At 38.0% G+C, this 24,866-nt stretch overlaps 1 protein-coding gene, 1 long non-coding RNA gene and 1 pseudogene across 6 annotated transcripts in view; 1 reads left to right on the forward strand and 2 right to left on the reverse strand.

The window, feature by feature from the left end:
* Positions 1-24,866, forward strand: part of LOC138155352 (myosin-IIIb-like) — a 381,066-nt gene that overhangs the window by 52,671 nt on the left and 303,529 nt on the right. For all 5 annotated transcript variants that reach the window (XR_011166807.1, XR_011166808.1, XM_069080561.1 and 2 more), the window contains 2 exons: positions 11,349-11,428; positions 24,584-24,661. Coding sequence is in view for 3 of the 5 variants with exons in the window: in XM_069080561.1 (XP_068936662.1) it covers positions 11,349-11,428; positions 24,584-24,661 (158 nt within the window). In the remaining 2 variants the exon portion in view is untranslated. The remainder of the gene's footprint in view (positions 1-11,348; positions 11,429-24,583; positions 24,662-24,866) is intronic.
* LOC138154791 (E3 ubiquitin-protein ligase TRIM17-like) lies at positions 416-11,191 on the reverse strand (annotated as a pseudogene).
* The window catches only part of LOC138155353 (uncharacterized), a 53,426-nt gene continuing 47,544 nt past the window's right edge, over positions 18,985-24,866 (reverse strand). Inside the window, exons 3-4 of the long non-coding RNA XR_011166809.1 lie at positions 23,154-23,241; positions 18,985-19,398 (exon numbers count right to left, since the gene is read on the reverse strand). This is a non-coding gene — a long non-coding RNA (uncharacterized lncRNA). The remainder of the gene's footprint in view (positions 19,399-23,153; positions 23,242-24,866) is intronic.

The following is a 24,866-nucleotide window of genomic DNA, read 5'->3' on the forward strand; positions in this document are numbered from 1 at the left end:
ACAGAGGCTTGAACGTGTGTGTGTGTGTGTGTGTGTGTGTGTTTATAATCACATAGTTAATGGGTATTTGATAGGTAGGATTTCAACAAAAGATCTTCACTCCAAGTCTAACCTTTTTCCCATTGATGGTGACCTTGGTGGAAATATCAAAGATTAGGGGAGGAAAGGGAGAAGTGGGTCATTACAGATAATTTTCCAAAGCAGATCACATCATTACAGACATAGATAAGAAGTGTAGACAATGAAAGATGCTACTGCATTTACAAATTTCATAGCAAAAACAAAATAAACAACATGTGACTAAGGAAAGAGGTCAAAACATGTCCCAACACTCTCCTTCAATGAGGCTCCTTCTCACACACATGGGGTTATATAGTTCCGGAATCATACTGAAACACCTTGGAACAGTGTGCTTAGGCACATCTGTACCTGATGCCATTCTACTGGGACTCAAGAAGGAGGTCAACGGGTAAGATGTTCCTTTCAATAGGCAAGCAGTAACAGGCAAAGATGGGTGGTACTTGTTTCTCTTCAGAAATTCTATCTATGTTCAATGGTATAATAGATAATTCTCTTCCATTCATGTAGTGGATACTTCCAGGGGTATAAACAACATCTGTCTGTCCTGAGGAGATATCAGCAAATGTGAAAGTCCTCTTCCTATCATCAGATAATTCATATGGATAGTGACATGCCAGCAGTCGATATTCTTGAAATTTCTTGAGAAATTTGCTTAAATTCACACAATAAGAATTCACTCAGTTGTGGAGTGGAAGGTTCTGGCCTTTGTATTAGCAGTGACTTACTCCTTCCTGCTCAGTGTCTCCTGTGTCCTGCAGCAGGTCCCCATTTGACATCTGAGACTTTTCTTCCACCGTTGACACCATCTCCCTCGGGTCTTTGCTTGTCGGGACAATTGGAGCCTGTTCCTATTCTTCTTCTGCATGTTTTTGATTTCTTCCTGGGCTTCATGATCCATCAGCTTCTGGAACATCTCATTTTCCTCCTCATTCATCTTCTTCATCACTCAGAAATTCACTTATTTCCTGAAATTTTTCAAGTACTTCTCTTGATATAGCCACTTTTTCTGTCCACACTGCAGCTCGTCTGAGGTACTGCTTTCTCCTTAACTGTTAGCTTCTTGACATCTTTTAAATTTTCATCCAAACATTTCAGATTGTCTTGTAGTCTCTTCTAGTTAGTTACTAGAGAAGGAAGCACCAAAATCTGGGTTTTCAAAGCATGGGGGGAGGGGGGAGGGTGTCAATGGTTGCCCAGAGTCTAATCTGACCAAATCACACAACTCTTCCCAAAGTGAGTCCCCGTACCTCATATTTATTAGCAGTGAAACCCTAATCTGTCAAATTTCCATTTCACTATATAATGCCAGCCACTTTTCTGAATAAGCCTTGCCATTTTTTTCTGTGTTGTTGTATCACTCTTATTTTCCTTTTATGAATACATCTAGAAATACATAACAAGATGCCCTTTGAAGAAGCACTCATGTAATAGTCATTCCATTAAAGCAAAAAAAAAAAAAAGTCAGTGTGTATGAATGTTACGTTATCGTATTTGATTGAACAAGCTTTTCCTTGATTCGTTTTAGGGACTCAAGGGAAAGGACTTAGAGTTATTTAGACCTGGATTCAAGTCATACCCCAAACACTTAACTTTATGACTGGCAAATTTGACCTTTCTGTATCTGTCTCAGTTTCCTCATTTTAAAATGAAGAAGGAAGAATTGACCTCTGAGTTTCCTTCTGGTGCAACAGTCCTGTCTTCTCACAGAAGGTGACTACATTACAACTAGCACGAAATAAGAAATGACTAGTAGTATCTAATACAAAAATAGAAAGATTGCTCTATGGAGATTCAGGAAATAAGCACCTTTACTATAGAGTTACAAAAAGGCACAGTATGAAAGAAATAAATGAACAAACACTGAGATTAGACTTGTGCTTAGCCCCAGAGGACAGAACCAAGATCAATGGGTGGAAGATGTAAAGAGGAAAACTTAAGCTTAATATAAGAGGGAGGAATATAATATATTAATAATTTATAATTAGATACTGATTAATAGAATTAATAATTCAGTGATTAGAGTTAATAATAATTATTAGAATTAATTGATAATTAAAGCTATCCCAAAGTGGAATGGACTGCCTTAGGAAGTAGTAGATTCCACTTTATAAGACTACATCATATCATGGGAGCACCACTCTAGAATGAGGAGGGACCTCAGGGGCTATCTAATCCTACCTTCCAGTTTTACAGATTAAAAAACTAGGACCATAGCTTTAGAGTTAGGAAGTGTGGTTAGAAATCATTTGGTCCAGTCTTCTTATTTTGAGGGTCCTGAAATTGAGAGAGGTGTAAGGACATTTTCAAGATTACACAGGTGGTAAGTAGCAGCACGGGGTTTGAAAAGAGATTCTCTGACTCCCTTTTTCATGATAACATGTTTTTCTTCATTTCTATGAACTAAATAAGCCTGGGAAGAGAAAAGACCAACTCTCTAGTAACCCTGAGTTCTTTACCTGCATAGGAAAGCCCAACCTCAGGAAGGTAGGGTAAGTATGGAATGATTGTAGAGAATCTGTGCCCTTCTAGTGAAGGATAGGGGTACCTTTCCAGAAAGATGGGTTGCTTGACTTCATAATAACCCCAAATTATTTTCCTACATTATTGGGGGAAGCCTCAACACTGAGTAATATTTAAAACGTGAGCAACTCTGGTTGTGCCAGGGAAATGTGGGACCCACTAGAGGGGAAAGCATGCTTGACCCTTTGTGTATTCTTTCTATATTCTTTGTTGTGTCTAATTAACAGTTCTTTATTTAGATAAGAGCTAGAAACAAGCCAAGTTCATATGTCCCCACAGAAAACCCTAGGTGGGGGCATAAAACATTGAGTTATTATTGAGAAATCTTCAAGACTGAACTCAGTTCATGTGAATTCATGCACATTTGGTAGTAGGTCACAAGTTACATTTATGAGGTATTATTAAGAGACTTACTTAAAACTAGGAAATCAATGAAGTGTGACATAATGGAAAAAGCTGTGAGTAAAGAGATTTGGGTTCTAGTACAAAATCTGTTCCTAACTTGCTGTGTGAACTAGGCCATGTGTCTGGTACTCAATGACTTCATCTGTAAAATGAGTAGTTTCAACAAGATGATCTCTGAGGCCCCTTCCAGCTCTCACATGTTATGATTTAAGGTATGTTATGTACCTTTGCTGGATAGTCATTCTTTTATACAGAATGTCTTAATATTATCTAACTAGACAATGTTAGTTTGGGTTTATACAAATGTGTTCAAATAAAAAAAAAAACCCAACCCTGAATCAAAACTGACACAGGCAATTGAAAAGTTAGGTTACCTTTTTTGAGGAAAAAGAGAAAGTTCGATATATTTCCCATATGGCTAGATTTCAGAGAAAAACAAAACTCAATGTATAAAGAGGAAAGTATCTTGGAGATTATTTCTGATTTCATTAAAACATGGCAGGGTCAGAAATCTATACGGGGTGAAGCTTATCCTTCCAGCTGTTCCCATCTCAGTTTTCAAATTAGAGCGCAAAGACTTGTAGCACAGAATTTCTTCCTCTAGAAATATTGAGAATGAAGTAGAGGAACAAATTGCTTGTCTCATATGTTTATAATTCATAATTGTTTGGAAGGAGAGAAATAAGTTCAATAGATCATAGAATATAGAGAAGTGGAAAGGATCTTGGACACATTTTGTTCAGCCTGGTTATTTTAGAGATGAGGAAACTGAAGGCACAAAGAGGAGATTGGCCCAAATAGGCATAGATAGGGAGCAGCAGAGCTGGCACTTTCAAACTCACTTTCTTTGGACTGATCACCTTGTCTTTCTCCTAAATTCTTAACCCTGCCCCTCCATTCTCCATGACTGATTCAGTGTCATAGGCCCTGCCTTTCACTCTCTTGGTGAAACCCAGATCCTAGCCAGAATAAGACACAAAACCAGCAAGAGCCTTGCCCCTGCCTCACACAATACAGAAGCCAAAAGACTTCAGAGACCATGTTGTCTAGGTTAAGTATGCCCAGTTCCTTCCACCAGTCCCCATATGGTATGATCTTGTCAGTTGAGCACGCACTCCAAACCTAAAAAAAAAAAAGTTTTTAGAAAGAATTTTATTGCTATTTGACAGAGGAGAGAGCTGGAAAAAAGGTATGGCTCCCAAGTCTCTGTGAGTTTTACATTATAAAGAGTTCAAATAAGGGTATTAGCAGAGTGGCCATTTCAAAAAAGGAAGGTTTCCAGTTGTTGGCTCTTATGTACATGAACAGATAAGTGTAGATATTCAGTAAAACTTGGTGGAAGCCAAAATAGAAGTGTTAAAGGAAGACTCCAGGCCTCAAAAGAGGGTCTGTAAAATGAAACAAGAGTCTGGTCATAGATTACAAAGCATTTATTGTCTGAGAAAAGGTTTACAAGTAAGAGAAGATCCTACAAGGAAGCAGAAGGAGAGAGAGTTCTCAGCTGCTGGAAGGGGAGTAGAAAAAGGGTGAGATAATATAATTTCTAGAGGCTTTTAGGCAAGGGAGTAAGGGGTGTTAAAGAGAGGGGGATGTCTATAGACACAGCAAGTCAGGATGTTTAGAAAGTCCAAGCAACGTACAGCTGCTGCTCAAGGTTGCTGTTGAGCTGGTTGGTTTCTGGCAGCTACAGGCATCTGCAAATTTGGTTAGAGTTCACTCACAAAGGATCACTGGAATGCCAAGCAGCTCGGAGCCTCAGAAATCCTTCTGGTTGGCTGATTGTTGTGTAACTGCATTGTCCTGCTCCCCTGTGAAGAAGGGAAGTTCTAACATGCAGTCCAGCCATTACAGTGCCCCCCGTATGAAGAAGCTATTGGGCAAACCAAAGACTTAAGTGGGTGGACCCAAAATAAGTGATTTGGGTAGATACAAGACCTTGTTGAACCCAAAACAAGACCTGAGTGGGGTTCAAGCATTCCTAGAAGTGACCTAGGGTCAGCATAACCGACACTTCCCATTCTGAGTTAAACAATATCTAGTCACATAAAGCTAAACTCAAACAATATTAATAAAGAATAAACTATAAAGTATTTTCCCTACAATCTCCTTTCAGATCAGATATTTGTAAAGCTCTTAACACAATGCCTGACCCCTAGTAGGTACTCAAAAAAGGCTTGTTCTCTTCCCTGCCCTCTTCCCTTTATCATCTTGGTTGCCTCTAGATGTTTTTCCTATTATCAGTATGGCCCTAAAATGAGAAGTCCAGGACTGAACATAAATATACCAGATATGGTTAGACCAAGACATATACCTTTCCTAGTCCTGGACACTATACTTAGTGTAGATTAAGATCTTATTAATTTTTTTGGCTGATTTAAAGGAGTTTCCGGATGACTCTTGTTAAAAAGCAAATACCTCACTTAAGTTAGTAAATTAATAAACAGCAACCGGAAGCAAAGTGGATAGATCACTGACCCTAGAGTCAGGAGGACCTGAGTTCAAATTTGACCTCAGACTCTTATTAGCTGTGTGACCCTGGGCAAGTCACTTAACCCCATTGCCTCCCCCTCACCCCCTAAATCAGTAAACAAGCATTTATTAAGCATTAACTAACTGTGGGTCACGGAACAGTGTTAAGCACTGGTAATAAAAAGAAAAGAAAAAAGATCCGCGCCCTCAAAAAACTCCCATTCTAATGGGGTCTGGGGAGGGGGAGAAGAAAGCATGTAAATGATTAGGTATTTGGACATAAGTAGATGGGATTGGAGTTGGAGTTGTGAAGGAATCCAGGGAAACTTAAGAAGTAGAGGTCAGGAGGAAGAGCTTTCCAACTCGGGGAACATAGGGGCAAAAAAAAAGAGATAAGAAATGGAATGTCAAATTTGAGTAATTATGGGGCAGACCAGTGTAGCTGGATCATAGACATACATAAAGATTGAAATAGAATGTACAAAGAATGGAAAGTCAGCATGGGGCCAGGTTATAGAAAGTGTTAAATGCCAAACAAAGGAGTTCATTTTTTCCAATATATTTTTATTTCATTAAATATTTCCCAATTACATGTTAAAAAATTTTAACATTCAATTTTTGAGATTTTGACTTCCAGATTCACTTTCTCCCTCTGTTGTACTCCTTTCTCCTTGAAAAGGCAAGGAATAAAATATCGATTATATATGTGAAATCACACAAAACATTTCCATGTTAGCCATATTGTGAAAGAAAGAAAGAAAGAAAGAAAGAAAGAAAGAAAGAAAGAAAGGAAGGAAGGAAGGAAGGAAGGAAGGAAGGAAGGAAGGAAGGAAGGAAGGAAGGAAGGAAGGGAAAGAAAGAAAGAAAGAAAGAAAAAAAGAAAGAAAGAAAGCAGAAAGAAAAAAGAAAGAAACAAAGACAGGAAAGAAAGTTTAAAAGTACACTTCAATCTGCACTCAGTCCATCATTTCTTTCTCTGGAGACAGATGGCATTGTTCATCATGAGTCCTTTGGAATTGTCTTGGATCATTATCTGGATCAGAGCAGCTAAGTCTTTTACATCCTTGCAATATTGCTGTTACTGCATAACATGTTTTCCAAACAGAGGAGTTTATCTTTGATACTCAACCTGGGTGGATTAATACATTAAATAAGTTAATTAAGGGTTAACAAAATAGCCTAGGATTAGTTTGTTGGAATAATGGAGCCCCAGGGACAGAGAAATTTCGATGAAAGAGGCTGCTTTAATGTCAATATAATAGGTCAAATCAGGGGGTGTAGAGTGGAGGGGTATGGGAAAAGGGAGGCAGCATTGAGGGCACTGAACATCTGGATCAGTGGGAAGAGGGTTACAGAAAAAGGGGCACCCATTTTTCCCATTCCATGCTTTTTGTGCCTAGAATAATGTTGGGCTATAAGTGGTCCTGACTCGGGATGCTTCCAGGCAATTAGTGTAATTGGGTTAAAGGTTATCCCATCTTCATGCTTTTTCTGAAAGGACACATGGGCTCCAGCATTCTCTGACAACACTATCTAATGGCTTTTATTTCCTTCTGGGCACCTTGAATTTGCTTGGATGGACCTTGATGTTATCCATGAATGTTCCCTGGGCTTTGTTGAACATATGGCAGTCCATGTGTGTGTCATGTTATCCTGCCCTGGCTAGACAGGGCATGGACAGAAAGCTAATTTTTAATGCCCAGGCCTGTCTTCATTTGGATCTTTTTGGAGATAATGTGTACAATAATGACAGAATGAAAAATTTATATTTTATAAATTGATGCTTTTCATAAAAGGAAGAATTTTTTTTTTTGATGGTGGGAGGGGAAGCATAATGCAATAAAGGGCTCTGAGTGAAAATAAAACAGAGATCTGGGAGCAAGCTGACTCACTGTTTACAGAACAGGGAAGAGAAACTTTATTACCTCCTGTGAAACATCCTGGTTTTTAGATGGAAGGCTGTTTGCAGGGCCAAGGATCTGTTTGTTAGTTTTAATGGCTTAGGAAGCAAAGAGTGAGGAGTTACTGTTCTTTTAAAAAGTAATGTTTTGAGGCCATTGGATTATAAATCTTTAAAGCTCTGATTTATATTTAGCCTGGGAAAATTCAATGAAAATATTTGTTTCAGTTTTGCTGAAGCAGAAATTCTACAGGTAGCACCAAGAATGTCAAAGGAAACACAAATAAAAGCTGTTGGGGAAACTTACAAAGAGATATGAGGGCATAGGGAGGTGGGCCAGGTACAGCCAGTGAGATGACAGTGGCCAGTCAGTGTCTACTGCTGGTAGATTGGTTCTTATTTGATATTGAGAGATTCCCCCAGTGTAATGAGTAGACCCCTACCAAGAATTTAGACACCTTGGGCAAGTCACTTAACCTCAATTGTCCTACCTTCCCCCCCCCTAAAAAGAAAAAAAAAGAATTTAAACAAGAATGGATCGCAATCTGTAGTGTTGAGCAAATATCCACATTCATGAAATTATAGATCCTCTGAAAAGAGGTAAGAGTCATGTCTGAGGCTTGAGTAAGGCTTTAACCTTCCCCAAAGTAGGATAAAGGAAAACCTTCTCTGAAAGGGCAGTGGAAATGTTTGTAAATCCCCTCCCCTACTAAACCAGGCTGGAAAAGAGAAGGGCTCGTTCCTTCCCACCCCCTCTTACTCTTTTCCTTCCTCTAACCCCTCCCTGCACAAAACCACAACTCCTCCCGTTGAAATGAATTGACCACATTCTTAGTTTGGCACTGGAGAGTAAGCCACTTTCAAACCCTCAGTTACAATTGTAATCACCTCCTCCCAGCTAATATTAACATTCATTCCCTAGTCTTAGGTAAACTTCCTTTGAGTTGGGAGAAAAACTGAAGACTGCAGGGCAGTTTCTAATACCATCTAGTCCAGGCACATTGGATAAAAGTAAAAGCTTTGCCATATATTGAAGTTATTTTAAATTTACTTAATGGACCAAATATAAAACAGATTCATTTTGGTAGTCTAAAGATGTGATGGTTTGATAGAAGCAAACTGGTATATTGCTTTTAAAAATGTAATATATGGTTCTAACTATGCAGCTAAAAAAAACCCCCACCAACTTTCCACAAAAACCACATTGTAATAGCCATAATGTAATTAAGTGTGAAATTAGAACATTCTAGGCAATACAAATATCACAGCGACCACAAGTAAGTAGACTACTTAAGGGATTGATGCAGAGAGGGAGAAAGATGAGATGATAAATTTTGTTGTTTTAACTAATTAGAAGCTATTTAATAATAACTTTTATTAAATCATTACATGCATTTAAACAGCATGTAGAAAATTACACCTAAATCAGAAGATTTTGAGCTAAAAGACCTTAGAAATCATCTAGTTCAGGGATTCTTGACCTTTTGTGTCCTGAATCCCTTTGGCCTGGGAACCCTTCTAGTCTGGGGAAGCCCATGAATCCCTTCTCAGAATGTTTTTAGATGCAGAAAATACATAGGATTGCAAAGAAAACCAAAAATTAGTGAAAATTATGATATATTTTTCCGCATCCAAGTTCCCATATCCTTTGAAATCTATCCACAAACCTTTTGGTGATTCGTGAACCCCAGATGAAGAAATCTAGATTCTAGGGATCCAGAGGGTTCTTAACCTGAGATATGTGAACTTTAAAACATATACATATATCTGTTTATATATATATATATATATTTAACTATATTTCAAAATAATTGGTTTCCTTTGTAATCCTATATATTTTATGCCTTTAGAAACACTTTTCTGAGAAGAGGTTCATGTACTACCAAACATATTTTTGATTCAGAAAAAGTTTAAGAACTCTAATCCAGTCCCTTTATTTCATCTAGTCTAATTCTCCTCTCAGGAAACTGAGGCACAGAGAGGTTAATTGATTTTCCCGAGATCACACAGGGAGTAGGGAACAAAGCCAACAGAATTCAATGCTCTTTCTTTCCAACCTTGGAGTAGACATTTCAGGTATTATTATTCGTAGTTTGAAGATGAAGAACCTGAGGCTTCAAAAAATCTTATCAAAGGCCACAAAGATAGTTAAGTGGCAGAGGCAAGATTCAAATCCAGGTTTGGGCTTCTTCTCTGAACCCTTTAATTTTTTTTTAATATTGTAAAATAGCTTCATACTACTGCTAGTTTATTAGTATTTTCTTTTATATTTTTATTATTTTACTTATTTATATTTTTTAATAGCTAGGAGACTTCAAAAGAGAGAAATTTCCATTTCCCCTTTATAATCTAAATTTTTCTTTTCAGTAACAAGTAACAAATTACCTTCCAAGCAGAAACTTGTCCTAAAATCCTAAAACCTGCAGAGGGCAGTAGAGACAGCCTGAGATCTATGTCTGACTTTTGAAATAGGACTCACAGGATCTTGCCCCAGTCCTTTCTGTTAAAGGGGGATTGGTGCAGAGATTGTGAGTCGTAGTTTCTTGAAAATAGATGGAAATCCTCTGAAGCAAGAAATCACCCCCTTTTAAATGTGCCAGCTGAGATTGTCTCAGACTGTTTCTTCCTTTTCTCATTAATTTCGGAGCACAGAGATTGCTAGGGGTCCTTTGCAGTTAGAATGCAGCTTCCATCTCTACTCAGGTCCCTTATAGGATATAAATTCTTTTAAATGCTTTTTGACTTCTGTTTTCTTTCCTGTGCATTCTTTAGTGGTTACCATTAAGGGAGACTCAGAAGGGCATTTTGGAGCAATGAACCATCTCTAAACGGAAATCACCAGATAGAGTGTTGATGCTAACAGGCTGCTTAACATTTAAAAGAAGTGTGAACACTTTATTTACATTTAAATTAAAATGGAAACTTATTTATGTGTTATGTTTCTGAAAGGTGTGGGGTGCTTCTGCTGGGGCCTATTGTTTATTCATTCTGTAAATCCTTTGAAATGTGTTAAAATGCTTCCCCCTCATTATAAAAAAAAAAAGCCCTGCCACCCCTGGATTAGGACTTTGATGTCACCAATCCTGCTTCAAAGGGTTCTTTCAGTGCTATTAATCACAGTTTAGCCTCTGAAGACACAGCCAGAGAAAACATTTGGACATCTTGTGCTAGACTTGCTAAAACTTTGAAATCTTCAGTGTCTCGCACATGCAAAATTCACAGCGGTGCCTTTCAGTGACAACTTTATTTTAAAACTATTGTCTTGAGCAGCCTTTATTTTCCAGAACAATTGCATGATGTGACATCCCTTAGCATAAGGATCAGATTGAGTTTACAAACAAAAAGGCCCAAAAGATATACTTCAGGTCACTCAGTGCAGAGGGCAGTGATTTCCTAAGAGGCCTGTAAATCTTGTGAGAGGGGTCTCCTTACAATCTGGAGAGGTAAAAGCCACAAGGATTAAGCAAATCTGGGAGTTAAAAGTTCAAAGGGGAGATTGTCTTATCATTTTTCTCATCTTTCATTAGCTTTAGGGCCAAGGATACCCTTCTGAACACAGCCCAGAATTGAAGGGATTTCATGGTATTAACTTCCTTCCTACTTTTTTTGGGGGGCCAGGGGAGTTTCGTACAAATTTAAAGAGGTTACAGAAAAGCCACCCTTGCTGTGGGATGGCTGTCCTTTTTGAGGACTATGAAATGTTATGCTATCTCTTTTCAATGTCCCTGTCCTGACATCATCCTGAGAATCACAGAGCAGTGACAGTTTTTCATGTTCATCTCTCATTGCCACACCTATATTTTGGTTCCCCTCCATTCTTGCGCTTTTGTCTCTTATAATGATCGAGCAATGAATGCTGATGAACCTCTCTATCTATGTCCTCATTTTTTCCAGTAATGGAGTATGATGATCTTTCCAAAACAAGATAGCCTTTGCTTTTCATTCAGCTCATGTTCTTTGTCTTTCTCAATAGGTAACTTGGCCCAGGCAAGAGCCAGAGTGACAGCGGCATCTAGGTCTTTGCCTCCTCAACTCAGTGCTGGGAGAGTCAAGGTTAGTAACAATCAATCCCCCAGCCTCTCAACCCAAACAGTCCAAGATGAAGGGAGCTTCACATACGTCAGGTTCATTGAATCCATCTCCAGGCCAAATGTTGTATATGTTTCTCTAAAGAATAGAGGATTGCAATATAGGGAGCCTGGTGAAGAGGTGTGAAAACATTCAAAGAATGTCAAGGAAGTAGTTGTGAAATGTGAGCTGTCTGTCACGGTGCCCTAGCAGTCCTGCTGTCTGGAAGGAAGGATCACTTCCAGATAAATAATAATGCTCTTTCGTGAGTACTTAGTGCCAGTCTGTGAGAAGATCAAAGTATTTCCCCTTGGGTTAGGAAGGTGATGTTCCCAACCAAAAGTGACATTGATAAAGGAGAGTCAACAGTAGATACTTTTCTGGGGATGGAGGCCAAGCTTTATTGAAAATATTCCTGTACAAGCTGAGGGCAAGTTATCCATTACATTATTTCAGTAACAACACAGCATCAGCATATCAATAAAATGGCAATGACTTGCAATGCATATTAGCTTAAGAAGGAAATAAATAGGGGTGGCTAGGTGGCACAGTGAATAGATCACCAGCCCTGGAGTCAGGAGGACCTGAGTCTGTCCTCAGACACTTAACACTTACTAGCCATGTGACCTTGGGCAAGTCACTTAACCCCAACTGCCCTGCCTTCCCCCCTCCAAAAAAGCAAAAAGGAAATAAATAGAAAGATCTTAATTAGGATATTGGTGAATATAAATTTAATGTTTTTAACAATAGCAAGTTTCTTTTTTCAGGCTCAAAAAGCTATCTTTCTGACATAAATGTTCTCCCTATGGTGTGTGGTTTTTAATTGTTTGGCCTCCATGATATCTAAAGAATCAGAGTGACCTAAAAGTCAATAGAGAAGTGATGGTAGACAAGAAGAATGAACCGTGTTTCCAATGATGAGCTTTGGTAAAGTAAGGGAAGGAGAAATCATGGAGGAAAATGTATACCTGGAAAAGGAGGTGAACATATGAAGAGCAAAGTGAACATTCGGAAGTACTCCTTACCTTGGCTAAACCAAAAAAGAAAGAAAAAGAAAGAAATCCTTCTCTTCTCATCTGTCCCCGCCACTCCACCCCAGGTGACACAGGATCAAGTTGCCCAGAAATATATTGAAAATCATATAATAAAATGTATTTTCGTATGCTATATTATTGGAGTGGTCACAAGCAGAAGAGAAAGATTTTTTAATAGAGTATAGACAACTTAGAGAAATAGTGTGGTAGAGAGCTTCAGCCTCAGAGTCAGGAAGCCCTGATCAAATCCTACTTTGACATGTACCTGGGGGAAGCCATTTAACTTTTGTGTCTCAGGCTGCTTATTAGAGTTAGTGGACAGAAGATTCCATACTAGGAGGTCCCCCACATTGATGACATCACATATATGTACTTTTCCCATCCCCCCAAAATATAAATCCTGGTGAATAAAGTAAAAATCCTTGAGAAAATATCTTATCAAGCAGGTAATGAATGTTTTGGCATTTGAGGCTACAAAATATTTATCATTTATTTGGACTAGAAAATCCTGGTGAGAATGATAGAGAAGTCTAAATCCTTTTTGGGTTCTTTTGCATGGCTACTTTCCTCCTTTGGCAAGTTTATTTATTCATTCGTTTGTTTGTGTATTTAGGAGGCCATAGGATTAAGTGACTTGCCCAGGGTTATATAGCTAGTAAGTATCTGAGGTCATATTTGAACTCAGGTCTTCCTGACACCCTGGTTCAGTGCTCTATCCACTATGCCACCTAGCTGCCCCAAGGGCAAGTTTATATTTCAGTAAAGAAAACTTTTAAATAATGCTATGCTTTCAAGCCCTATGACCACAGGATTTGACCCAAAATGCATAGAAGAGGCATCCATATTCACAAAGCAGCCCACCAGCCTTTTCATAGAATTTAGAACTAGGGAACAGCAATAGAAATTATTTAGTAAAACTTTCTCATATTACAAATGAGAAAGCCAAGGCCCAGAAATGTTAAGTGATTTGCTTAAGGTCATCCAGGTAATAAATGACAGTCAAGATTCCCTGATCTTTTGCCTCCACATCCAATGTTCTTATAACTAACATTTCCTTTCTTTTCTTTTCTGAAACTAGAGAAGTGGCATCCACATATGGTGCTAACAGACCAAGCAAGGAGGCTTGTTTACTTTCCAGGGCTCTGTATCTGTAATGTAGCTTCTAAAGGCACAGTCTGACCCGTTTTCAGGCTGTCTGTCCTGTAAGCGTATCTGATATACTTTGTTTCCTGGGCAAAAATCATGTTTGTTCAGCTCCAAACCGAGTGGGGCTTTAATCTAAGTTGAATGATAGAATGGAAGAATTGCAAAGGGTCTTACAGATCTTTCAGCTAAACCCCTAAATGTCTGGAGAATGAAACTAAAAGTCCACCAAGATTAAGTGGTTTGCTCAGGGTCAAAAGTAGAATAACCAGGACAAGAATCCAGGCCTCGACTCCCTGTCTAGTTCTCTTTTCTATATTCTCTGCTGCCTCTTGGTCAGATTCTAGCTTAATTCAGTATTTCAGTTTTCTATGCTCCCTGGCACTGGGAGAATCTATTTTTTCCCTTATTGACCTAACATGAATATAAAATCATTTGGAAAATCTTTGGGGAAAAGATGGTGGAAGATTATGAGTGGCATTCCTTCATAAAACAATGAGAAATTAGAGCTATCCCCAAGTGGATTGGGATACCTGAGTAGACAGTGGGTGGACCCTGACAGGAAGTCTAAAAGCAAAATCTGGATGGCAACTTTCTGGATATGCCATAAAAAGAACAATTTTAATGGCCAGGATGGACTCAGACAGTCTTTGAGGTCCCTTCCAACTCTTAAAATTCAGGTTTCATAGAAAATACTATCTCTGTAAATTCAGAGAGGGGAAAAAAATCACTGCTTTATTTCATAGTTCCCAGTTTTCCAGTCTTGATTAAATTAGAGACCTCTGTTCTTCCTCACATGGTCTTTAACTTTTGCACATTAAAATTTTCTCTTTTTTCTTACATATTTTTATTTTATTATTTCTCAATTACATGTAAAAAAATGTTTAGCATTCAGCTTTTAAAAGTTTCAGTTCCAAATTCCTTCTCTCCCTCCTGAACCTCTAGAACCCACCCTTTGAGAAGGCAAGCAATATGATAGTGATTATTCATGTGCACTCATGCAAAACATGTTTCCATATTAGCCATGTTGCAAAACACATGCAAAAAACAAACCAAGAAAAATTATAAAAAATAAAAAGTCTGCTTCAATTTGCACTCAAGATTTCACAATTCTCTCTCTGGTTATGGATAGAATTTTTCTTTATGTGTCCTTTGGACCTGTCTTGGGTCATTGTATTGATGAGAGGAGCTAAATCTTTCACGGTTATCATCCTTACAATATTACTCTTACTCTGTACAATGTTCTCCTTGTTCTGTTCACTTTACTTTTCATTCGTTCATATGTTTTCCCAGGTTTTTCTGAAACTATCCTACTCATTATTAGTTATGACATGATACCATTCCATCATAATCAAATGCCACAATGTGTTCCCCAGTTGATAGATATCCCCTCAATTTCCAGTTCTTTGACAGCACAAAATAGAATATATTTTTGTATTTTTGTAGATATTTTTGTACAAATAGGTCTTTTTCGCTTTTCTCTGATCTCTTTGGGATACAGAACTAGTAGTGGTATTTCTGGGTCAAAGGGTATGCATTTTTTGTATACCCTTTGTAGACATTTGGGCATAGTTCAAGATTGTTCTCCAGAATGGTTGGACTAGTTCCTCACAATTCCACCAACCATGTATTCACAACAAAACTTTTATGATTATTGAGTGAGGTTTGTCCTATCTATTTTTTTTCCTTATTGACCTAACATGAATATAAAATCTTTTGGAAAATCTTTGGGGTAAAGATGGTGGAAGATTATGAGCCGCATTCCTTCTAAAAACAATGAGAAACAGAAAAGGGATAAATAAATGCAAATAAAGTTTGAAAAGAAACCCAGGAAAGCAATTACAAGGAACTTTAAGGATGAAACTGGAATAAAGACAATAATGAGATAAAAATAGAAAAGCTCTGCTAAGATTATTATAACAAACTCTCTTCCCTATCAAGGACCAAGGAGTCACCCCATTGGAGTCCAAGGTGTGCTGTCAAAAGAAGAGAAATGAACATGAAGGGAAAAAATAGGGAAAGTAGCTGTAATAGACCAGGTAGGCAAGGAAAAGGTCAGTGATGGAAGCAACACAATTTTGAGGGCACTGAGGGATCAATTTTCAAGATAGATGATAGAAGGATGATATCTAAAAAATAAAATTAAGAGGTGAGAGAGGAATATATTGGGAGAAGGAGAAAGGGAGAGATAGAATAGGGTAAATTATCTCATATAAAAGAGGCAAGAGAAAAGTGTTACAATGGAGGGGAAGAGCAGGAAGGTGAAAGGGAATGGGTCAACATTACTCTCATTGGATTTGGCTTAAGGAGAGAATAACATACACACTCAATTGGGTATCTTACCCTACAGGAAAGTAGGGGGGAAGGGGATAAGAGGGGGGATGATAGAAGGGAGGGCAGATTGGGGGAGAGGGTAGTTAGAAGCACACACTTTTGAAAAGGGATAGGGTCAAAGTAGAAAATAGAATAAGTGGGGGATTATGCAATAGGATGGAGGGAAATATAGTTAGTTTTCCACAATATAACTACTGTGGAAATGTTTTGCAAAACTACAAATGTACCACCTATACTGAATTGCTTCTCTTACCAGTGGGGGTGGGTGAGGAGGGAAGAAGGGAAAGAATCTGGAAATAAAAATTTTAAAAACAAATATTGAAAAATTTTTTCATTTTTAAGAATTGTTTTTTTACATGCAACTGGGAAATAAGATATACAGGCACTGGGGTATAGAAATCCATCTTGCCCTTCTAGAAAGTTAGGGAGGCATGGGGGAGGATATAAGAGGGAACAGACTGGGGGAAGGGTATTCAGTAGGCTTGCTGTCTTGGGTTGGGGGTAGGGGAAAGATGGGGAGAAAATTTGATGAGTACATTAGAAAGGAACCAGACAATCATTTACAAATGATATTCCACAGTAGACCATATTTTTTCTATAACACCATCAACTAAAAAATGTAGAGAATATGCAATGCCATTGTGTTTACTTTTCATTGATTATAATTTTTTTTGATTCATTAGAGCAAATCACTAAGCTTTCCACCCACAAGATATCCATGCATATATCCAAATCAGACAAGAAATTTTGAAAGTTATCACAGTAGAATTAATTTTATTTGATGACCATATGTTCATTAGTATCAAGTGAAATATTAAACAAGTATACTCACCCAACCTATTTGCTGTTGTGATGGAAGAGATCCAATACAGATTAGAAGTAAAGGAGAGATCCTCAGTAGATTTTCCAGTTTGTGCTAATTGTACTAATTCCACTATGCTAATTGCACCAAGACCAAGAACATTGAGGAACCTCCTAAATGAAATTAATAATCATTTAAAAGATTTTGGCCTAACTTTCCACAAAGGAAAAAATAAGTGGATGGATGAAGAATGCTTGCAATCTAGACCAGCAGTCCTCAAAGTGTAGTCCAAGGACCCTGGAGAATTCTCAAGATTTTTGAGGGAGTCTGCAATGCCAAAATTGTTTTCATAATAATATTGAAATGTTATTTGCCTATTAAAATATCATTTCCTTTTCCAACTACATATCTTTGTGAAGCTAGATTTTCTTTATATTCTTCAACCAAAACAATATATTATGCTCAACAGATTGAGTGCAGAAGCAGAAATGATAATCTAGCTGTTTTTTATTTTGCCAGACATTAAAAATTTTTATTTTATTTTGGAAAAATAGTTATTTCTCATAGAAATATGTTGTTTGTGTCAACTGTTCTTATTTTAAACGATTAAGAATAAACATTTTTAATTTTATCAGTTTTAATTTATACTAATTTAATTTCTAATATGGTAAATATTGATAGATATAATCCACATAAACAAAAGCTCTTTGGGGTCCTCAGTAATTTTTAGGAATGTAAAGTGGTCCTCAATTTTTTAGAATGTAAAGGGGTCATGAGACCAAAAAAATTGAGAACCACTGATCTAAACTGTAATGTACATTTAGATAGACAACCCATGGAGTTTATCTATTAGTATGTATATCTATAATAGACACTGCAAATGAAAAGTGAACTGGACTCAAAATTGAACAGAAAAAAAGCGAACTGGGTTGCCTTTGGGAAATTTCTCTTGCTTCTTGAATATAAAGGCCCATCTTTTTAATTTTTTTAAATAGTTTATTATTTTTATGTTTTCAATTAACAAGCATTTTAAAATCCATCCTTCTAATCTTCCCATTATTTCCTTGATCCCCAAACTCATCTTTTTAACCCTAGTATTTCTCTAGTAATGCCAAATGACTGTGAATTATGAATTACTACTATCTTCAAAGATGTGAAGTTAAGGATGACAAAGGTCAATGGAAAGGCACATGGTAAATAGAGAGAGGCCACAACACATTATACTTGAGGATTTCTCCTGAAGTGGTGTGGGAGAGAGCATGAGAAATATGTACAACAGTGCGGGGGAAGGAGGGAAGATGGGCCACATAAACGTTTGGACTGTTCTTCTAGTTTCCCTCTTGGACAATGGAAATCCCAAAACATGTGAGGTTAATCCACTCTGGCAAATGTCTAAGAGAATATTGATGAAGATTCCCCAGGTTGGAGAAGTATGGATAGATTTTAATCTCTATCACTAGAGGGAATATCCCTAATGTGAGATTATTGATCCATTAGAAGACTAATGTATTAGAATACCATTATTGGAGATTTTATTTTTATGGAATATTAGAATCAAATGGAAATTTTTGTATTATTTGATCTAAACTCCATCATTTTACAGATGAGGAAACAGGGCCAAAACAGGTGAAATTATTTGCCCCAAGTAGCAGGAAAAGGATTTGAACCCAAAAACTCTTATTGAGATCAAGTGTTTTTTTTTTTTCACCAGACTAGGGCAGCTAGATGACACAGTGAATGGAGCCCTGGACCTAGACTCATCTTCCTAAATTCAAATCTGACTTCAGCCGCTTACTTGCTATGTGACCTTGAGCAAGTCATTTAACCCTGTTAGCTTCAGTTTCCTCATCTGTAAAATGAGCTGGAGAAGGAAATGGCAAATTGTTCCAATGTCTTTGCCAAGAAAACCTCAAATAGGGTCACAAAGAGTCAGACATGACTGAATAACAGCAATGGCTGCCTCTTTTTTTAATGGTGTATTGTTTGGTTATCTTTTTAATCTTAATGTTAAAATGTCATATAGTGTTACAGTGAAATTTCCTGGAAAAAGATGTCCTTAACTATAGATTCTAGAGATACCTCTGAGCAGTGTTTATTAGAGTGCAGGGTAAAATAAAGATCCTTTTTTGGGGGCAGTTTTATTTTTTAATATATTTTTATTCTGAGCACTAAATTAAAAGGGGGTTATATATACATATACATATAAATATATACACATATGCATGTATATACATATATACATTCACATATACATGCATACATACATGTACCCATACACACATATATACATATATACATACATATACATGAATATATACACACGTAGTAGAACAGGAAAAGAAAAACTATAGATCTATGTTAGTTACAGCTTAGTTTTTCATAAGTTCAGCCCGTAGCTTTCAAAGTTCTGGTGCTTTTCCAATATGTCATTCCAGTTTTCCTACGTTCTCTTCAAAACTATTTTTAAAGATACCTCAATGACTTTTTTTCTTCTTTTTTTGGAAATATACTTCTCACTGTGCAGAATCCTCATTTGATCTGGACAGGGTATTTCAGTAGCGTAGGGAACTTCATGTTTGTATGAATCACCAATGTTATAGTCTTGGAGAGTTGACAAAGACACCGAGTTCCAGGATTTGTTCCTAGGCACACAGTTACTATTTGTTAGTGATCAGACTTGAACCCAAGCATTCTTGGGTTCTCTATCCATTAATCTACAGTATAAGAGCTATGAATGTTAGTGGGAAAGAAAACTGATCTTTGATATCATTCCTTTTGATGCACACTGGGATGAAAGTATTGAGAAAAGGTATAGAAGTTGAGTGCTGTGAGTTTGGGGGTGACAGCTCCCCAGAAATTTGATCTTGGAGGTCAAAGAACCATATTCTGCAGAGTGGTGCTGATTCTGAGTAGCTGCCTCTCTTAAAGGAATGGACCTGATGTCCCTAAGGTATTTGTTAGCCCCTGGTATCATAAAGGTAGAACTGAAGGGGACCTCAAAGGACATTAGTTCAAACTCCTGATTTTACATATGATGAAACTGAGGCCCATAGGCATCCAGCTGACTTGCCCAGGTTCTCATGAGCATTGTCAGGTGATACTTTCTCTAGAATACTGCCTTGAAAATGAATTGTTTGGATTGGCCTTTTGGTGTTTTAAGGACCACCTTTATTATGGAAAAAACTGACCTTTAAGAAGAAAAAAGGCAGTCATTTTGGTTTGAATTCTTTAGGCAACTTCTGGAGATGTCATGGCAGAAAAGACTTATGGAGGTCAAGTCAGAAGCAGAATCACAGAACTTGGGTCTATCAGTAAATACTTATTATTATGTGGCAGACACTGTGTTAAGGACTGGGGATACAAAGAGGCAAAAGACAGTCCTTGCCCTCAAGGACCTTACAGTCTAATAAGCCTCTACTCTGTGGCATACCTGAGATTAGTCATTCAGCCATTGCCAGAATATTTCTAGAGGAAGGATTGGTATGTGTGGTGTGTGTGTGTGTGTGTGTGTCTGGGGTGGGGGTGGGGTTCCACTCTTCTCTAGTTTAGCAAATGGCACTTCTGGATAACTCTATTTTGTTTAGGAAGCTTTTCCTTACCTCATAGTAAAATTTGGTTCTCTGAAACATCTGCCTCAGAAACTTTTGTACATTGCTCCTAATTCTGCCCTCTGGGAGCTAGCCTACAAAGTCTATTCCTTCTTCCTCCAAGTCACTCTTCAGCTACTTGAAGGCAGTCATGACACTCCTACATTTTCTGTTCTCCAGACTGAATAGCCAGAGTATCTTCAATTGGTTCTCATACACTTTTCTCTCAAGACCTTTCTCTAGTCTGGGTGACTCTTTTCCAGCTAAAACCTTAAAATGTGGCACATAAAACTGGACACAATAAATATGGGCTAATTATAGTAGAAAACAAACATATAATCCCATTATTTCTGGCTATTATGCCTCTCTTAATGATGCCTGACATAGCTTTTTTTTTGGGGGGGGGGGACTGCCATGTCACACTAACACACATTGAACTTGTGGTCCACTAAGACCCTCAGATCTTTTTCAGAATAACTATGATAGATGTAAATCCTTCATATTAATATGAATACTCCATTAAATGATGCCAATTTAAACTCATAAAAATAATAATAGACAGCATTACTATAGTACTTTAAGTTCCACAAAGCACTATATGTGTGTATGTGTATATATATATAATTTGATTTTCAGAACAACCTTTGTGAAGTAGGAGCTATTATCATCCCATTTTCCAGATAAGGAAATTGAGGTACAGAGAGGCTAAATGAGTTTATCAGGGTTATACAGCTAGGGAGCACTGAAGACAAAATGTGAACTCAAGTTTTTCTGATTCCATATCCTGAACTCTAGACACTATTCAGCCTGCCAACTCATCTACATCTTCACAGAACCATAGAGTCAGATTTTTAATCAGTTGCCTAAAACCAATTTACTCATAGTCTATACATAGAATCCTTCTTAGTCATTTAACTGAATGACCAATTATAGGCATTCTTCTGGAATAAGGCCTTGTTTCTACCCAAAGCTAGATCAAAATGAAAATGTTTGATTCCAAGGGGCATTGAGTCAGTCCACTAGCATCCACTAGCATATTAGCAGGAATGAATTAATCAGATAACTAGCTATCACCTAGTCCAGAGTGGGATCGTTAGGGAAATGGTTCCAGGCTGGTAAATTTTGTTGTTAGAAGCGAGGTTACTGGTTGTTGTCCTTGGTTCTTGAAGAGGACCAAAAGACACAGTAGCCTCCCCAGCTCAATAAACAAAGACTCCCCAAGGCAATATTAAAACCCCTAAATCACCCTTTCTAAGTAAGATCCACAGTGAGAATCCAACCTGCTGGGAATGTGAATATCAACTAGCCAATTCTCTCGGAGTCTTCTCTTCCCTTGCCCTCTCCTGATGAATCAGCCCCAGGTCCCCAGGTTCTGGCTCCTCCCTCCCTTTTCTGAATGCCTAGTACTGGTCAACCTGAATGAGAACCCGATTTAAACAAACAAAACAAAACACCATTATACTTTCCTGGTTTGGGTGCCGAAATCCATGAGGGCCCCAGTAGATCCTATTTTCAATGATTCAACTGCCCATCTGTAGTGTATTACTATAAATAATAAAGCTGACTTGTTTTATTTTTCTTATTTTGTGCCCTCCATGTTTCCTTATACTGAACCTTGGTACCCTGACTCTTTCTAAATCTGTAGTAAGATTAGAAGCTAGAAGAGAAAGGTACAGACCAAGACAGAGTCCCTGGGAACATGAGGGGTATAAACTGGTAATGAAGATATTTTTCCTTCTTAATAATGTCCTCTAAATGTGACTCAGGTTTCTTTCTTGCAAACCTTTTCAGCCTGGACAATTTAAAACATCTCTGGGCTTTCAGAGTGCTAGAATTCTATCTGTTCAATAGAGGTGCTATAGAAGAGAGAAGAGGGCAGAGAGAGAGAGAGAGAGAGAGAGAGAGAGAGAGAGAGAGAGAGAGAGAGAGAGAGAAAGAAACCTTTGGTCTTGACTCAGTCAGGTAACCTGCTTGTGGAAGGTTTGATGTTATTTCTGGATGAGGGTTTTCTGCCTTAGGGTCAGTCATCCCTCTCTTCCCTCTTAACGCATTAACAAAGTCAAACAAAACTGAAAGTTAGTCTTGCTATAATTATTACTTATATTATTATTATATTAATACAACCAAAGCCTTAATTGGCCATTAGGCCACACGCTACTTGTTAGGAAAGTTTTTGTGGATTGTTTCACCTTCACCCCTCAGGGAGTTGCACCTCAGTCTGAGAATATCCCAAAGCTATTCCCAAATAGGATCTTAGGATTTAGCCCTGGAAAGGGTTTTAGGGATGATCTGCAAGGGCGGAGAACCTGGGGCCTTGAGGCCATATTTGACCCTCTAGGTATGGATTCAGTTAAAGGGCTATACTTGAGGACATAGAGGGCCACATGCGGCCTTGAGACCACAGGTTTCTCACTATTGGTTCTAGTCCAATCCTGACATTTTATAGGCCCAAACCATAAAATTAGATGTCTTTGAAAGGAAAAAAATGCAATGTATGTTAGTATGTCAGCTAGCAATATACCTGGAGGCCGTACTAAGATTTTATTCAAACCAGATTTGAAGTAAAAGTGTGACTTTTCTTCAAATCAGTATGGTAAATCCCCTGTATAATTATCTAGATTTCACATGTAACTTTTGAAAATTTGCTTCCATTTTGATTCCTGGTCCTATATATGAATTAATTTTCTTATTTAATGATATTTAAGCTTTTCTTTTCCTTCTTTGACTCTTGCATGCAGTCTCCTAAATACCTTCTCAAGGTAAGACTTGTACCTTTATTTGAGTTGAGAAAGGTTGTGGGAAAAACTCACCACATCTCAAAAGTGACTGTGCATTGTGTGGTCCATGTGTTGACAACAGCAATATTTCGTTCAAGTTCATAGTTCATACTGACGCCACCTGTTCAGGGCAGATGGTAAACTATTATTTTAATGCTAAGATGCTTCGTGAAAACAAAGTTACTTTTTGTATTTGCTGATTTTGAGGTTAGGATTCTCTTTTATTTGTCAGAGTTGCAATATAGCAACACAATCTGCTTGCAATTGACAGCGATAATTATTTTCACTCACAATTTCCTCTTTCAGAAGAAAGTTCCTGGCCTACAGTAGGTGGGAAGGACAGATAATTAGATAATCTTTTAGTCCACTTACGCCATTTGAAAGGTTTCATTCTCCATATTCAGACTGGAGAGAGCATTTCTAAAATGCAAGTTAACCATAAGAGAGGTGTAGTTATTTCAGGGTTTGACTATCATAGAAGGAGACTGATTGTTTTCCCCAGTGTGTTCTGGGGTCGTCTGCACATTGTGCTTTTTCCTGTGGACAGAAACAGGAATAGCAGAATCCTTCTGTATCTGGAAATCTTTCCTTATGACCTGTCATCATGGCATGCCCTATGTAGATATATTTTAAATCTATGTGTTTTTACTAGACATCTCAGTGACTGGAACATGGGAAAATATGGAGTTAAGTTGGAAATAATTTTACATTTGAAAACACTTTACAGGAGTGAGAACAGCACAATAAATGAACGAAAAGGCATTTTTTTAAAGCATTTACAGTGTGCTTGGCACAGTGCAAGGCACTGGAGATGTCAAAACAAGTGAGTGAGACAGTCCCTGTGCACAAGGAGTTTACAGTACTTTTAGAGGAAGATCACACATGAAAGGTCACAAGTGGAGGGGGGACATGATGGGAGGGTACAAATGCAGCAGCATGGCTTAGGGATAGTCTGAAAGTACATAGTGGCTCAGGGGACTTGTCAAGATAAAGTCAAAGCTCATCAATCATAACCAAGGCCCAGAGAAGCAGGAGTCTGAGGTCCAGTGGAAGTAGGAAAAGGCCAGAGGGTAGGCAGCATGACTTGGAGAAGACTGAGATGTAACATTAAGACAGCTGAGGCCTCATTCCTCTATTTCTTCCATACCTACTATGATGCCAATTACAGAGACCATTCAGATGGCTGACCATGAGGCCTTTCAGGTTCTAGAGAAACCCATAGTTTGATCCAATATCTTTTTTGTTTTTGCTTTTTTTTTTTTTATTTTGGAGGGGGGAAGGCAGGGCAATTGGGGTTAAGTGACTTGCCCAAGGTCACATGACTAGTAAGTGTTAAGTATCTAATGCCGGATTTGAGCTCAGGTCCTCCTGATTCCAGGGCCTGTGCTCTATTCACTGCACCTCCTAGCTGACCCATCCAATATCTATTTTCTCATCACTTTCTTCTGGTGTTGTGTTTCTAGGTGGATACTCTAGAAGTGATGCGGCATCCGGAGGAAACTACTAACATGAAGAGACAAACTGTAGCTTCCTACTTTCGGGTATGATGCCTATTGTGATTATAATGATAAAAGTAGGCCCTTGGTTTATGTAGATATGTTTCTATCATATACTCAAATACCGTCACACAGAATGAGCCTATATCTGCCAGGATTGAAGCTACATTTGACTAGGAGGCAAGTAAAACAGTGCTCTCTCTTCTCTCTCTCTCTCTCTCTCTCTCTCTCTCTCTCTCTCTCTCTCTCT

The sequence above is a fragment of the Petaurus breviceps genome, unplaced genomic scaffold (genome assembly GCF_028583685.1).
Source record: "Petaurus breviceps papuanus isolate PSGF00001 unplaced genomic scaffold, PetGlider_PUasm1.0 91133, whole genome shotgun sequence".
In the NCBI taxonomy this organism is placed as follows: Eukaryota; Metazoa; Chordata; class Mammalia; order Diprotodontia; family Petauridae; genus Petaurus; species Petaurus breviceps.